The 17747-nt window shown below is 39.8% G+C and overlaps 1 protein-coding gene across 1 annotated transcript in view; it reads right to left on the bottom strand.

Annotated features, from left to right (window-relative positions):
• LOC116326030 (2-lysophosphatidate phosphatase PLPPR4-like) overlaps positions 1-17747 on the bottom strand; it is a 63946-nt gene that overhangs the window by 32019 nt on the left and 14180 nt on the right. Inside the window, exons 2-3 of the mRNA XM_039602332.1 lie at positions 5655-5840; positions 1-48 (exon numbers count right to left, since the gene is read on the bottom strand). The exon at positions 1-48 is cut by the window's left edge and continues 82 nt beyond it. Of these exons, the coding sequence (XP_039458266.1) occupies positions 1-48; positions 5655-5840 (234 nt within the window). The remainder of the gene's footprint in view (positions 49-5654; positions 5841-17747) is intronic.

Below are 17747 nucleotides of genomic sequence, written 5' to 3'. Positions count from 1 at the left end.
TGACTTCCTGGACAGATAGCAGTACAGGATTGCCTCTCCTATCAGAATCTATACACAAAGAAATCAAAGAGTGTTGGCAAAGCAGATTTTTTTGTGATCTGAAAGTTTCTCTAATGTGCTGAGGGCATTTACATATCATTTACTTACAAGTGAAAAATATGGAGAATAAATGAAGAAGAACATAAAATTTGGTTAAATCTTAGCCAAACTTGAAAGTGGACTTAAAGCGGAACTAGGTCGCACACACAATAACACATTGCTTCTTTGATAAATGAGAACTACATATTAATAACAACTGTTTTGCTGACACTGTCACATTGGCTGTGTTGGTCGACAAAATAATCCTGACAAGACCGAAACTAGGAAGTCTGACCTCAAATGAGGCAACAGGGATCACGCGTGGATCACAAGCACATGGGAAGAGGGACACAGCCTAGAGTGAGAACCCAACAAAGGGAACACTGAGACAATATAAACACACAGAGGATAACAAGAGAAGAGCTCACAGTTGACACTAATCATGGACTAATGAGAAAAAGGAAGCAAAGAAAGAACACAATGCAAACAGGATAAGAGATTATCAAAGTAAAACAGGAAATGACTAACACTGAGACCTCGACTGAGACATGTGAACTTGACACAGGGAGATAAACAGGAAAATATGACTGAATGGAAAGGCAAAAGGAAACGAAAACAGGAAGGCTAGACGGACTACAACAGGAGACGCTAATGACAAAACACAGAGACGAGACTAGGAACAAATTGGAAAGGGAACCGCACGGAAGGGAACTAATGTAACAAAACAAGCACCAAGGATTTAGAAATAAACTCCGATTCACTAGAGAAATACAAAACACAGGATTAACAAATACAAAAAAATTAGTGTGAAATCCAAAAGAACAAATCATAATAACCCCAGTCCATAACAACCTAAATAACTTGGTCCACAACCCAAGACCACAATAGATGCACCAAGTAGGTCTGACATGCCCAAAAGGTTGTTTCTGTTCAGGACGTGGCGTTTTCAGTGAGAGACTCATCCAAGTGACGAAACGTTTCTCCCACTACGTCCTGATGAACAGAATCAACCTTTTGGGATTTTCTTACCTGGATGAGCGTGCATCAAGGTGTGACATGGTCCTGAATCCATAACTTGGAATGCTAGCTAATCTTTTACTTGACATTTTGAACTTTTATTTTCAAGCTTTTAAAGCTTGAAGCTTAAAGCTTTTAAAGAACTGAGAACTGATTCTCTATAAAAACTGGTTCCATGTAGGGCTGCCACGATTAGTCAACTAGTCACGATTACGTCGACTATCAAAATCGTCGACAACTAATTTAATAGTCAACTCGTCATTTGAAGCTTTGCAAGATCCTGAAAGACGCAAGAATAAGTCGTAGGATTTAAGATTGTAATAACGGACTGAAACGGCTGCATCCTCCTGAGGCCGCATTTGTAGGCCGACTACATCACAGACGCGACGAAGGCTGTCCAAATTCGTAGACTCCTCCAAATGCGTCCTCCTTTTCCCCAGATTTGAAGGATGGGCTGGGTGTATCCTTCATGACCCACCATATCCCAGAATCCATAGCGCGGCTCAGCCAATTCCGGTTTCCAACAATGTCGGCAGCTATTTAGTTTTAATAATACTCTTGTTAATCTTTCTGGGCCACAAAATAAACTTTTAACATATTTTCAGGCGAGAATGTAGCTGTGTAAACTTCAAATATCTGCTCGGTTTAATTCAATTCAATTCAATTCAATTTTATTTGTATAGCGCCAAATCACAACAGAAGTCGCCTCAAGGCGCTTTATATTGTACAGTAGATCGCACAATAATACATACAGAGTTTATCAAGACATCACATATTTGCAAAAGTGCTCCAACGTTTTCGGAGACGTCACCAGCTTGATAGCTGACCTGGAGGTCAAGGCTCACTAGAGCCGGCGAGAACAGCAAACTCCCAGCAAATCGCTTTCAAACCCCCGCGGTCTTCCGCTACTCAGGTTAAACATGATATATAAGTCACTTAGATAACTTACAAATGTTATTGTTTGGCTTTTTTCAGTGTTTTATTTGTTCCTGAGTAAATGGGTTTGGCTGAGATTAAAGTTATAGTTTTCACAAACGTCACACAGGAAACTGGTTAAACAGAAGTGTGAGATGGTCGAGAGTTTACTCCAGTGTCCTGTTATATTTTAGATAGCAAGGAGCAGACGGCCGAGTTTAATTTCATTAAAAGTTTAATAAACTATCATCTTGTCTTTATTTTTAGTAGCACATACCTGAAACACTTGAAGCTGTAAGCTATTGATAGTTATATAAGAGCAGATGCATGCTGGTGGAATAAGCTGTATGTTATATGTCCAGTGGACGCATGATCTGATTAGTCGACTAATCGCAAAAATAATCTGTGACTAGTCAACTATCAGAATAATCGCTTGTGGCAGCCCTAGCTCCAAGTATTGTTCATTGTTAGTCTGCCTGCCTATCCACCCTCCTTATCAGTTTCACTTGCACTACAGTCAGCTGATTTCAGTTGTGGTGCTGGAGGAGGGAAACAGTCTACAGTGTGGACATGGGATTGCTTCATTTTAAAGTGGATGGTAAAGTGGATACTGCATCCAGGAGAGAAACAACCGTATTATACTGCTAACTTAACTTCTACTCTTTGCAAGCATATGCATGGACAGCATGCTAACACTAAGCTAGCAAGAACTCAGCGTGACGAGAAAGACTGTAGCCTATAGGTTTATAATGATGCCATATATAACGATAAATGGCAATTATGAGACAATGGATTTCATGTCATTTTATGGAGAAATGTAGTAGTAATGTAGTAATGTAGTATAATGAATTACTTTCGCCTGGGAGTAATTTAGCAATGTACTGCATTACTTTTAATAAAAGTGTTCTCTGTGTGTGTAATACAAGACTTTTTATGAGTGATGACCCCAACAGTGGTTACAACAGAGAGGGGAAAAACCTCCAACACGCACAAATATTTAACCACACAGCATATTAATTTGTACAAATGTATTAATGTTATAATGACACAAATGATATGCTGCTTAGCCAGTGAGAGCCATATAAGAACTCAAACATATATCGATAATTTTTATGTTACCTATAAAAAAGATCAACGTTAAGTTCAATGAGGAGAGATGATTAGAAAGAATGAACATGATTTATTGGTGAACAGAATATAGATGGCAGTTAGACTCCGGTAGCCCGTCTCAACAGAACGGGTGAAAGGGATTAGAGCAGGACCCCCGAGATGCTGGTGGTGGAGAACAAGGTGGCTTGAATGGAGCTTGAGTGATGAGAGGTGGAGATGGGGAGGAGGTGGGTTGCACAAAGCCGTCTGCAAAGGAGAATGATAGATGCCGATGAGATTTAAAGTATACAGCATGAATGCTGATTGGCCTGGAGAAGATCAGAAGAATGTGATTGGACTAGACCAGTGATGACGAGTGATGATGGGTGTCGACAGATGTGAGGTTAGAGCTGGGCGATATGACCCAAAATTCATATCTCGATATTTTTTAGCTGGATGGCGATATAAGATATATATCTCGATATTTTTTTAAAGCCATAAAGTAAGAACAAAAAGAGAGTTCTTAGTCAAAGCTGTGTCCCAGATGTCACACAGGCACTTTTATTAACATACAGCATAGATGTACATGAATTATGAGCATTTATTAAATAATGATGCTCTATAAATAAAAGAAAACTATGTTGTTTTGTGCATAACAAAGAGCTCACAATTGTGCAGTCAAAATGTAAACTAACAGACGCTGAGCATAATAACAAAGACAGATTTCACAGCTGCTCTGTTCCCAACTTCTACTGCGTGACTGACAGCCTGGAGTTTGAAATCTGCTTCGTAACCATGTCTCTGAACAGGAGCCATTTATGGTCCTTATACACACACAATAAGGTAATATTACGTTGAAGCACAGGACGTATCACTCCGCGAGGCTCCTCGGTAGCCGTAATGCTCCGACAATCCATCAAGCGGTGCAGCTCCGTAGCTTAGCAAAGTCGAACTAAAACATTTTTTGACAGATTGCTGAGCGCTGTGTATCACATAAAATCGGTTCGCGGTCATCAAGCACAACCAGAATTCATACAAAAGGCGCGCAGTCAACTTTTGAGAAAATGAAAGGATTTCAGGCCGTGCATGGCGTTAGCGTGGCTAGCTCGTTAGCGTGGTTAGCTCGTTAACACATTGACGCCGTCCAGCCCCACGCACGGGGCGATGCGCAGTAACTCGTTAACGGAGATTTGCCGTGTCCATCTTGTCGCTGCCTGCAGGTGAAGCGATGGGGAGGAGGGGAGTTGTGTTCAGTGAAGGAGAGGCGAGGTCGAGTAACGCTGCGTAAAGACAAAAGTGGACGAAAGAGAGGCAAACTTATGGCTCCGCAACTATAATTATAACGTAACACAGACTATATCGATATAAAGGATATTGTCACATCTTATATCTCGTATAAAAATATATCGATATTTTTAAAAAAACTCGATATATCACCCAGCTCTATGTGAGGTCATAGATCTTCTTTATTGAACTTATGCATATACTTCATTTGTATTAAAAAAGTTAAAGTTAGTTAAAATAATTAATGTCAACAGAGAAAATGGCTGGATTATTTCTGTTAATGTTAGAACAGCATAGAAACAGTGTAGAGCTGCTTTCAGCTTGGTCAGACTCCCACAGCATTAGGAGCAGATCTACAAATCAGCAATGAGTGGGAGTGCAGATCTGCTGTGGGAAGATTGCTTTCCCAGTCAAACACAATTTACTACATTTGTCTCCATTTGATGTAAAAAAAAAAAAAAAAAAAAAGAAAAAGAAGAGAAAAAAGGAGACTTAACAGCTCTATTAGTCAGACAAGGAATATATTTACCTAGTTTAGTTATGTTTTATTCATGGAAACTACAGCCCTCTTTTCAAAGATGTCTAGACACTATATCAAACGTAAATAAAAACACAACATAATAACCTGCAATTTGCTGAAAGCCTATACTGCGGACGATCCACCAAAAGTGGCTAGGGAATGATACAGATGAAAACAAAAGAGGGAGCATAAGGAACAAAAAGAGATGAAGAGAGTAAACAGCAGGCCTAACGCTTGCTGCTGGTACTACTGTTGATGGTGCAGAAGCAGCAGCCCCGACAGCAAACGTGGGGAAATTTGAAACATTTTGCTGCATCCATTTCTTGTATTCTTTTTCTTTCTTAGCGTTTCAGCTGCAACTTTTCACCACTTCTTCCACACTAAACTCTATCCTACAAGTTGCGTGACCCCACAGCGACGATAGAGGAAGTGCCCGGCTTCATTAAGGGATTTGACTGGGCGGTGTCGGTAATGAAAATGAATGAACAGGCTGCGGTCAGTGCGTGAAGGTCCAGTGCACAGTGATCAGCCAAAAAGTGCGTTGGCCCACCGGGCAAATGCCTGGTATGCCAGATTACCATTCCAGCCCTGGAGTATTAGTGTCAAGTAGTATCAAGTTTGAAAGTCTAGTATTATGACTAGCCTAATTCCAACCTACACATGTAATCACAGTCCCCGAAAGCAAGTGTTTTAGCTACTGATGTTACTGTGCTAGCCAATGTGAAAGCTGGACACGTGGAGACGTACTTACAGTGACAGTAGGTGCAGCGAAGGCCAGGCTGAAGAGCAAAGGCAATGGACAGACTTCCTGTCTTGGGAGGATGTATGGTAGAGATAGACTGCGATCATTACAACTGTACCCAGAATGCACCGGCTGGAAAATATCCGTCAGCTCCAGGAAGTAAAGACTGACAATAGAGGAGGCCAGAATAGGGAGCTGCAGAACAGAACACAGAACGATGCAAAACAAATGAACAAAGTGTGTGGAGATGAAGTTAGGAAAAGTACATCAATACAAAAATTCACACGCTTGTTTAAAAACAATAAACTGCATGAATATAGGAAATTGAGCTGTCTCATTGTGTTCTATTGAAGACTGGTCCTCATTGTTATAGATTAAGGCCAGAGTAACTCAACTAACTTAAAGTACTCATTAAGGCATTTGTCACATAGATATAACTCCATATGAAGCAATGTCCAAACATAACTCCGTTTACTGCCCTCCCCCCAGCTCAGAGATTTAGTGGGGTGTTGTATATGAGTGTAGACTTGTATATAGTTAAACATGTATGGATTATAAAATGGCAAATTCTGAATATTGATTTGTAAATAATGGAATTTGAAAAAAGGGGGTTGAAATAGAAAAAGTCTAAATGTCATCCTACTCCTTTTTGAGCACTGTGTAGACATAGATATTCATGAAAACTTGATGTTTTTATGTTTCTCTCTTGTTACTTTAGTTATATTTACATGTTTGAAATAAACTATTCTGCCCATCTACATTTTTATGTTCATTCATTGGCCACTTAGGTTAGGTGCTCCTGTTTAAGTGCTTGTCAATGCAAATATCTAGTCAGCCAGTCACAATGTCACAACACAATGCATTAAGGCATGTAGCCATGATCAAGGCTACCTGATTCAGTTCAAACCAAGTGTCACTTTAGGGAAGAAAGGTGATTTAAATGAAGATGAAAGTAGCGTGGTTGTTGAACTACCCAGATTTCACAACCTGCTTCCAGCAGGATAACACACCTTGTCACAAAAGTGAAATAATCTTAAACTGGTTTCTTTGAACATGGCAATTAGCTCACTGCACTCAAATATACTCTATAGCAGGGGTCCCCAACCCCTGGGCTCCGGTCCAAATCTGGACCTCAAGCGGGTTTACTCCGGACCTCAAAGCATCTTCCCATTTAGTTAGATATTTTATTCCTGCTGGCTGCAGTGGCGCGACGGGCAGCTATGTGGGTCAGCTACGTTCTAGTCCACACTCCAAAGCCAGCTGGTGGAGGTATTGCACCACCAACTGCCAGAAAAACGACAAAGAAGAACAACCCATGCAGGCCCTTCAATGCGGGTTGCTAAGTTACTATCTTGGAAGCTCACACTTGCTGACAGTACAATGATGACTTGGTGGTGCACAGAAGAGTGGGTAAAAGAAGATGGCTCTGTCAAAAATATGTAAAGTGGACTATGAAAGATCAATGGCCATTCCCCAAATATCTGTGAATGGTACTCATGACCATTGTGATCAATGGTCATGACAATTTGCATATTAATGACGAAGGAACTGACCTCACAGCCCATTGTTCATTCAGTGCTGCTGGTTTCAGTCATTATGCAAATGTACTGTTTATAAGGTTGGAAACCTGCAGTCAGCTGAGACTGAAGAAGTCACCTGATGATGACGAAATGTTTCTCCCACTGAAAACGTCCACATGAACAGAATCAAATTTTTGGAATTTACTTACCTGGATGATTGAGCATGCATCAAGACACCTTAATGTTGGTTTATGTGCAATAGATGTGGTAAAGATTATTGCATAATTTCATTGTTAAATTGCTTTTTGTTTAATATCAGTACTTGAACTGGATTGCACTCTTCTGTTCAGCAGATGATGTAATGAGCACATGAATAATTGATCAGTAGTTACAAGACAAAAATCTATATTGTTAATTAAATGCTTAATAAACATGAAAGAAAATGTTTTTGTTGGTTCATTTAAAATGTTCGGACCCCAGATTGATTGGATGATGGAGTGGACCTCCTGCTATTGTAGTTGGAGACCGCTGCTCTGTAGTCACCAGATCTCAGTCCAACAGAGCATCTTTGGGATGTGTTGGAATGACCTAACAGGAAGGTTTCTATGGAGCACGTCTGATTTTGGTTGGCACTGAATGATAAAAAAAAAAGAAGCCGAAAAAGAAAATATAATTGAAAATATTTTTGAATTTACATATAATTTGCATCCTGCATAAATTATTATTTTTTTTTTTTACAGAGTTTGACTTGTCTTGGTAAACCAGCCAGAACAACTCAAAGTCCATTTTAATTCCTTCCTATGTTTTTGATGTATTACATTCAACTGTTTCATAAAATGTAAATAGAACCTGAGTACATGTAAAATTTATTATATTATCCTTTCACAACACTTTTAGGTTTTAACTGATTTAAAGAAGAAACAAAAGACAAAGTGCTACATTTTAGATCGGCACAACTTTCTAAAGCTTTTCTCTTTAACCTGTCAGTCAAATGTTCAACAGAAAGAAGCATCATATTGCATATTTTTGGCTTATTTAATGATACAATTATCTGTGCTGCACATATGTGAAACTTAAAGTGGGCCAGAATCTGCAACAGCGCTCAATACTAATTTCAAATGGCTGAATCAAAATCCCCAAACACGCAAACTGTTCCCAAGCAGTTTATCAGAAAACATATCTGTGAGCTAAATGTGCAGAAAGCATGCATGTGCAGCACTGATAGCTACAGGAAAATGTAAGAGGAAGAGGAGGTGAGGAGTGCTCAGCAAGCTCACATGTAACGTCCTAAAATCACTGTAGGTATTTAAAATCAGATAATTTAAAATCAAGTCTTTTGCTTGTTTATCTGAAACATCTTGCAAAACAAGCTGACGTATGCAAATGTTGGGTTATTCACAGGTTGCATGAAAATACCAGGCAGCTTAGCGCACCGTAAACTGGTGTGTTAGCAGTACTGTGATAACGTTTACAGTGATGTAATATGTTGGACTGGCTAAATCTCGATTACATCAAAGGTAACAGACATTAGTTAATAACACTGATGATGCCAGTCAGATTCACTCACTGAATTCCACCTGTTATACCAGCTATCAGCCGTAGAACTCGCATAACATTTGCTTTCATCTTTTTGAAATTTGGCTGGTTAAATCCACACAGAGAAGCTAATACTTAAGCAGCACAACTGATCACAGCCTGCACACAAAAAATCTACTGGAGCAGCAGGACCGCTGGCCTCTAACTCCTACGGGGTAAGAGCATCACAAGAACACAAGCTAGCTAACATGGCTTAGCTTTTCAACAGTGTATGCAACTAATAAGCTGTGTTGGTTCTCAGTCATCTAGGTCATGGCAGTCCAAGGAGAAAGGAACATTTCTTGAAGATATTTCACCTCTCATCTGAGAAGCTTCTTCAGTTCTAAAAGCCAACGGTGGAGAGTCCCAGGTATTTAACTTTGGTTGGAGCTGACCCACTCACCATCACATAGTAAGGTCTCACAACCATGACCTCTGCTTATCTCAGAGGCCTCCTCCTTCTGTTGTTTACTGCTGAGCAACCAAAAAACATTCATTTGTCTATTTAGGGTCCTGAGCTCCAGCATCATGACAGGTATGGCTTAACAGCTTGGACATATCAAACATATGACTCCAGCAGACAATCTATATCGCACTTAAAACATGTTTCTCCTTGTTTGCTCTGATGACTGTCAGACAGTATTGGGAATACATGTTGTGTTTCAGTGTCAGCAACAAATAAAGTTTCTTGTTTCTAAGCTGGCAAACCCTGATGTCTCTGCTCCTGAGCCGGCTGAGCATCTGTGATGGTTTCTGTATTCAGCAGCCCAAGAAATTACATAATGAATGTTGTTTTTCTCAGCCTGTGAAGACACCGCCTGAATTTTGTGTTGCCAAGCTGCCATGGCAGAGTCTTTCTGTGGTGCTTCACTTGAGACTATGTTAGTAGCACAACTAAAGCCACCAAGGACTGTTGCTCCATCTGGAGCCTGGGTAAGCACTGTTTCTGTTGTTGCTACTCCTAAAGACTGTTGTGCTCTCTTGTCTGTGCCAATAATGATTATAGCTCCACCAGTGATTGTCCCTGAGCCTTCTCCTCCACCTGTGTCTGCTACCAGGGTGGCACGGACCCAGCACTCTCCTGCACCCGTTCCAGTTCTTAGTCTGCTGATTAAATTTTGGCTGTGGTTCAGGGGGTTGGCTATGGGCAGAAATCTGTGCCATCAGAAACTGAATTTGAATAAGTTAAATTTGAATTTGAATTGCTCAGATTGAATCTGAATTGTAACTTGAATAAATGCTTTTACAAACTGAATATGAATTAGTCTAATTTGAAATTCAATTTATTAGTTTGAAAATGATCATCACTAAATTGAAATTGAATTTTATATTTTGAAAATGAATTCATTTGCTTTGAAACTGTATTTTATCCTTTAAAAATTTAGCTCTTGAATAATTTCAGTTTCACTCTCACCATTCAGTTTCAGTTCTACAATTCTGTTTTTTGGGACTTGCATCTGGTTCCGGTTCAAGAGTAAACAAGCGCAGATTAATAGAACTACGTTTTACTAGTGGACCGAAAGTGTTACTGACGGGAATCTACAGCGTCTTGAGCTGAATTAAGACTTCAGAAGTCATTCGTCATGTCGAATGACCAGCGGATAAACTCTCAGGTTGGCAATAAATGTATTACATGTATAAGAACAAGCATCATGTTAACAATTGATAGCCGTACAGTAACTTTTATGCTTATTGTAGCTGTTAGCTAAAAACGCTAATTTAGCCTAGTTTGCCCTGGATTCAGCTTTGACAAACAAATATGATCGACTGTTTCTAGTAGGATTCCAAAGTTGTCATCTTGTACCCTGTCAGAGCCCTGTATGCTTGCAGAGACCCCTACAGTAGGGAAACATGCAAAACGCTGTCCAAACCTTTGTATTTTAGCTTTATTTATGTCTTACACAGCATCCCAACTCTTTAGCTAACTTAATAACTTTAGCTAAAGTGAATAGTTAGTCTAATTCATTAGTGCAGCATTACTGGATCACCTCTGTTTGAAGTGATATAGTATGATATACAACTATCACTGAAACAGCAAACTTTGTAAATAAACAACACTTCTCATTCTCTAAACGTTTGGCCACAGCTGTAGATTACACTATCAGTGCTTTTTCACTCTTGACAATAATTACATTTCTAAATTCTCTTTGTGCATTTACAGGTAAACAATATCTAATATTTTATCTAAATGACTGCTTTGTCTTTGAAAAGGTGAAGAGCCTGAGGCCGGTGACAGTCCAGTTCTACTCCAAAGTACATCCTTACGGTGGCTCACAGGACAAGGCCACATTCCTGTCCTGCCAGAAGAGAAACTTCAGAGTCTTCATGCAGTTCAACCACACCTGTCATATTCCGTATGACAGGGGTCTCAAACTTCAGTCCTCGAGGGCCGGTGTCATGCAACTTTTCCATGTGTCCCTGGTGCAACACACCTGAATACAATTAGTAGGTCATTAGCAAGAGTATAGAACTTGACTGCATGCTGAGGTAGCAACCCCTACCCTACCTACTCAAGTAAATTTAAGTAAATATATGTGTTTGGAAACATGTACTTCTAAAATACTTTTATTGCACCATGTTCATTCACTCATGAGCTGCTATAACATGAATCAAATGGCTGAATTGCCAACTCAGCATGCATTCAAGTTCTATAGTCTTGCTAATGACCTACTAGGTGTGTTGCAACAGGGACACATGGAAAAGTTGCAGGACAGCGGCCCTCGAGGACTGGAGTTTGAGACCCCTGCCGTATGGTGTTCATGCAGTTTTCACCCCACAGTTACAGCATGTCTGACTGCCTGTTCAGCATATGCAAAATATATGAGTTTAAGCATGTGATGACTAAGGCCTTCCATTATGGTGTTTGTCATCACATGTCACAGACATCTGGATGATCATTTGGAATAAACAAAAAACTAAAATCTTGTTACTTCATCTTTTATCTTTATTATTATTATTGTTCTTATTTTACAATTTTCATTGTTAGGCATTAGGTTTATTTATAGAAGTCCTTTCCAACTTCTTTCCTCTTCCATGTTACTGTGTCAGCATCTATTTGGGGTTGGGAGGGAACAGAAAGTAAGGAAATCCAAAGTGCCATTAAAACCAGGAGAGGTTCTTATATTTCAGAAGAAGGATTAATTCAAAAGAAATGACCTCAATGCCATATTTTATTTAGGAACCCTAGAGAGCACTTTGCAAAATAACACATTCTTACAATTTCACCCTCAGATGAGCCAAGCTACGACTGTCAGGAAGGTGATGTAGGTACAGAGCATGTGAGAGTGGTTAAGTTGATGTCTCTTGTCTAGATGAAGGCACAAGAGGGATCAATGGCAAGGCGTAGAGATTCAGTATCTTCAGTCTTCAGTGGACACTCCATTTCTGGCACAAAACACCTGTAAAAGATGGTCGATTTAGGAGGTGACCCGACAACTTCAGCCTGTCAAACATAGCAATGGAGCAGTATGTTTAAAAATAAACCTAATTAAGCATGCACTCAGTACCCTAAGAATTATTATGACAGTTAAACACAGTGATAGTCACATATCATATCACTTCAAACGGAGGTGATCCAGTAATGCTGCACTAATGAATTAGACTAACTATTCACTTTAGCTAAAGTTATTAAGTTAGCTAAAGAGTTGGGATGCTGTGTAAGACATAAATAAAGCTCAAATACAAAGGTTTGGACACTGTTTTGCATGTTTCCCTACTGTAGGGGTCTCTGCAAGCATACAGGGCTCTGACAGGGTACAAGATGACAACTTTGGAATTCTACTAGAAACAGTCGATCATATTTGTTTGTCAAAGCTAAATCCAGGGCAAACTAGGCTAAATTAGCGTTTTTAGCTACCAGCTACAATAAGCATATCAATTGTTAACATGACGCTTGTTCTTATACATGTAATACATTTATTACCAACCTGAGAGTTTATCCGCTGGTCATTCGACATGACGAATGACTTCTGAAGTCTTAATTCAGCTCAAGACGCTGTAGATTCCCGTCAGTAACACTTTCGGTCCGCTAGTAAAACGTAGTTCTATTAATCTGCGCTCGTTTACTCTTGAACCGGAACCAGATGCAAGTCCCAAAAAACAGAATTGTAGAACTGAAACTGAATGGTGAGAGTGAAACTGAAATTATTCGAGAGCTTAATTTTTAAAGGATAAAATGCAGTTTCAAAGCAAATGAATTCATTTTCAAAATATAAAATTCAATTTCAATTTAGTGATGATCATTTTCAAACTAATAAATTGAATTTCAAATTAGGCTAATTCATATTCAGTTTGTAAAAGCATTTATTCAAGTTACAATTCAGATTCAATCCGAGCAATTCAAATTCAAATTTAACTTATTCAAATTCAGTTTCTGATGGCACAGATTTCTGCCCATAGTTGGAAGCTCATCTTGTAACTGGAAGGTTGCCGGTTCGATCCCCAGCTCTGTCTGTCCTAACGGATGGTCGTTGTGTCCTTGGGCAAGACACTTCACCTACCGCCTACTGGTGATAGCCAGAAAGGCCGATGACACGATATGGCAGCCTCACTTCTGTCAGTCTGCCCCAGGGCAGCTGTGGCTGCAACTGTAGCTGCCTCCACCAGTGTGTGAATGTGAGAGTGAATGAATAGTGGAATTGTAAAGCGCTTTGAGGGTCTCGAAAAGCGCTATATAAATGCAATCCATTATTATTATTAATTATGTCCACAATGAAGATTCAAATTTTAAGGATTGACTCCTGGATTTGTGAGTGAACAACCTGCGAGTAGTAAACTTATCAGAGAGGGAAAACAGACCAAACTCATGTCATACACAAACAAACAAATTAGGTTCCTTTGCTGGCTGCAGGGCGTCAGCAGCAGGGTTTGCTTGAGGTGTTAAGGAAGACTGTAAAAACATCTGGTAGCTCAGCAGATTAACTAAAAATTTAACAAGCAAATATACAGCTTGAACTTTCAGGTGGAACCACATCATTTCATGGAAAAGATCAAGAACGAACACGGAGACACAGAAACCCATCATGTTGTTAAACTGACACAAGCTCATAGCAGGGTTCACATAAAATATCACCACTTAGGTCAATCTATTTATTTTAAGACATTGTTTTAATAATGACAGAAATTATAAGAAAGAGTTAAACATTTCTAAAAACTGTTGTTTTTTTACTATTATTAGTATTATTATTATTTTTCTGTATCGCTCCAATCAGCTTTTATCTGTCTGTCTTTCCACATAAACAGGTAGCGATTTTAGCATTAGCATCTTGGATAATCCAATCAGAAGGCGACAGACAACATGTCATAGTGTCTGTCTCCCGAATCCAAACTGGAAGCTGGTTCCACAGAAGAGGGGCCTGAAAACTGAAGGCTCTGCCTCCCATTCTACTTTTAAATACTCTAGGAACAACAAGTAGGCCTGCAGTGTGAGAGCGAAGTGCTCTAATAGGGTGATATGGTACTACAAGGTCATTAAGATAAGATGGGGCCTGATTATTTAAGACCTTGTATGTGAGGAGCAGGATTTTGAATTCAATTCTGGATTTAACAGGAAGCCAATGAAGGAAGCCAAAACAGGAGAAATCTGCTTCTCTTTCTAGTCCCTGTCAGGACTCTTGCTGCAGCATTTTGGATCAGCTGAAGGCTTTTCAGTGAGTTTTTAGGACATCCTGATAATAAAGAATTACAGTAGTCCAGCCTGGAAGTAATAAATGCATGAACTAGTTTTTCAGCATCACTAAGAGACAGGATATTTCTAATTTTAGAGATGTTGCACAAATGGAAGAAAGCAGTCTTACATATTTGTTTAATATGTGCATTGAAGGACATGTCCTGGTCAAAAATGACTCCAAGGTTCCTCACAGCATTACTGGAGGCCAAGGTAATGCCATCCAGAGTAAGAATCTGGTTAGATACCATATTTCTAAGATTTTCAGGGCCGAGTACAATAACCTCAGTTTGATCTGAATTAACAAGATACCAAATATCAAAATAATCCAAAACAACATGTGTAGCTGCTACTGTACAAAAAGATGAAACATGCCAAAGATGATTGGTTCAGGTAAAACAAGCAAGTCAAAGGTCAAGCGGAACTGGGTACAAGAGGCTGATCAATAGTACTTCTGCTTGAAGAGCCCACCCCAGTTGAACGTAGGAGTGTGCCACATATGTCATATAGTGATTTCATTGCTATAGCAATGCCATTTTCTTGTTCCTTAGTGTAATGAGCAAGCCCACGCATGTCTAAGAGCAAGAGCTGCTTTTATGATCATAAGTATCTGCGTCAACAACCTATAAAGCACAGTTCTTTGAAGATATGCAAGAAACAAACTTGTTTCACTACTTGGGGCAAAAGAACAGCACTGAGTACAACCAGGCTACAGACGAGGGAACACCAGCAGCTGGTCATGTTCAACCCAGATGACTCCACTAAACATCAATGGAGCGCTCGTAACTGTACCCGGAGCAGCAAACAATGGATGGAAATTATAAAATATTTTATTATGTCAAAATATTGTGTAGGGTTCTGATGAGTTACACGGTTTAATGACTGATAAACTAAAGCGTAAAGCAGTTATTTTACAGTTATTTACAGTAAAGACCCTACATATTAATCAGTAATTTTCATTTTATCATGTCATTGGAAAAAGTCATTGGTTACACTGGATCCAACAACTGAAAGCAGTTAAGCAGCTGACACTGTAACAAAGACACGCAAAAAGGTAGGGCTGCCACGATTAGTCAACTAGTCACGATTACGTCGACTATCAAAATCTTTGATGACTAATTTAATAGTCAACTCGTCATTTGAAGCTTTGTAAGATCCTGAAAAACGCAGGAATAAGTTGTAGGATTTAAAAGTGTAATAATGGACTGAAACAGAAGATGACAGCACTGCATCTACAAGGATGCCAGCTGCCGTTAGAAGAAGAAGGAAGAAGGAGGAAGAAGAAGGAGGAAGAAGAAGAAGAAGAAGAAGAAGAAGAAGGAAGAAGAAGAAGAAGAAAAAGAAGAAGAAGAAAGAAGAAAGAAGAAGAAGAAGGAAGAAGAAGAAAAAGAAGAAGAAGAAAGAAGAAAGAAGAAGAAGAAGAAGAAAGAAGAAGAAAGAAGAAAGAAGAAGAAGAAGAAGAAGAAAGACGAAAGAAGGAGAAAGACGAAGAAGAAGAAGAAGAAGAAGAAGTAGAAGGAAGAAGAAGTAAGAAGGAGGAAGAAGGAGGAAGAAGGAATCTGCTTGGTTTATCAAGACATCACATATTTGTAAAAGTGCTCCAACGTTTTCGGAGACATCTGTTACCCACCAGCTCGATAGCTGACTGGGAGGTCGAGGGTCACTAGAGCCAGCAACAACAGCTCCCGGCACATCGTTTTCAGACCCCCGTGGTCTTTCGCTACTCAGGTTAAACATGATATATAAGTCACTTAGATAACGTAAAAATGTTATTGTTTGTCTTTTTCAGTGTTTTATTTGTTCCTGAATAAATTGGTTTGGCTGAGATTAAAGTTGTAGTTTTCACACAGCTGAATAAACGTCAAACAGAAAACTGATTAAACAAAAGTGAGATGGTCGAGAGTTTACTCCAGTGTCCTGTTATATTTTAGATAGCAAGGAGCAGACGGCCGAGTTTATTAAACTCCACCGAGACAATCTGCAAATTTCATTAAAAGTTTAATAAACTATCAAGGACTTCCAGTGGGGCACGTGGTCACCCCACATTGAGCTCCGTCTGTACTCTCCCTTCCTAGGCACTTATAGTGAAGGTAGTGTATCCTTTTTTACTAAGGTTTTTGCAAGAAGCTCTCTCGGACATGCTGAACAAAAATCCAGTGAGTTCTCCGCAGAAGCACCACAACGTGGTTAACAAACGCTTCAGGGTTAGAGAGGAGCCAAACGAGGTAATGGAGCTAATAAAGCGAACAGCCGAAGCCAAAAGAGAAACATTGCAGACCGTGATGAAAAACATGCGGGCAGAGGCCTTGGACCAAGCTTTATTGCCTCTCAGTGCAAGTATTTCTCTAAATGGAACCTTGCTGCGGACGGTCCAAGACAACTTAAACATGCAGGCAGCAAAAGTGGATATGCTATTGGTCAAGTTCGATAACCTACAGGGCTCAGTCCGCCAAGTCAAAAAAGATGCTAACAACTGTATAACTGAAATGGGCAAGCTCACACTCAAGATTAATGAGTTGGAAGATCGGGAACGGAGAAACAACATCAGAATCATTAACCTACCTGTGGGAATCAAAGGGGATGATGCTCGCAGATTCTTGATCGACATGCTACCCAAATTGATCCCGGATCTGAAGCAATCAGCCGTGCTTCCGCTGGAGATAGAAAGGACACACCGCATCTACTCTCCTAGATCCTCCAAAGCCAGCACAATGATCCTCCGACTTCTCAAGTATACAGATCGACAGGCTATTCTACAAGGAGCCAGGAAGGCTAAACCATCCCTTGCTGATGGCACTCGGCTGGAATTTTATGCCAACTACGGCGTAGGTACCACGCAACGGACGAGCGCCTACAAAGAGGTGAGAACCCGCTTCCGACAGAAAGGAATCGTCAACTTCTTGATTAACCCTGTTATGTTGAGAGTTAGGGTGGCAGGTGAGCAAAAGACTTTTGAGACTGTCAAGGAGGCCGAACGCTTTCTGAACGACCTGGATGCGGATAGTATTGCAGGCACCAAGGAGACTGCTACCGGAGAGCTTCTGGCGGCTGCTTGTATTATGGAAACCTGAAGGTGCCTCAGACGACTGAGGGACGGGTAAGTGTTATTTGATGTTTTTCCTCGTTACCTAAATGCAGAATAATGTAATTCGATATTTTGTTCGAGTTTGCCAAAGGTTAAACAAATTGCTCTTTTTTTTTCTTTTTTTTTTAAATGTTATGATGGGTTAGTGCAGGGGTCGGGAACCTTTTTGGCTGAGAGAGCCATGAATGCCACATATTTTAAAATGTAATTCCGTGAGAGCCATACAAAATGCTTAAAACTAAATACAAGTAAATGAG

This window comes from Oreochromis aureus, linkage group 18 (assembly GCF_013358895.1).
Source record: "Oreochromis aureus strain Israel breed Guangdong linkage group 18, ZZ_aureus, whole genome shotgun sequence".
In the NCBI taxonomy this organism is placed as follows: Eukaryota; Metazoa; Chordata; class Actinopteri; order Cichliformes; family Cichlidae; genus Oreochromis; species Oreochromis aureus.
Note: the sequence above shows the minus strand (reverse complement) of the source record. Positions and strands in the feature narration are given on the sequence as shown.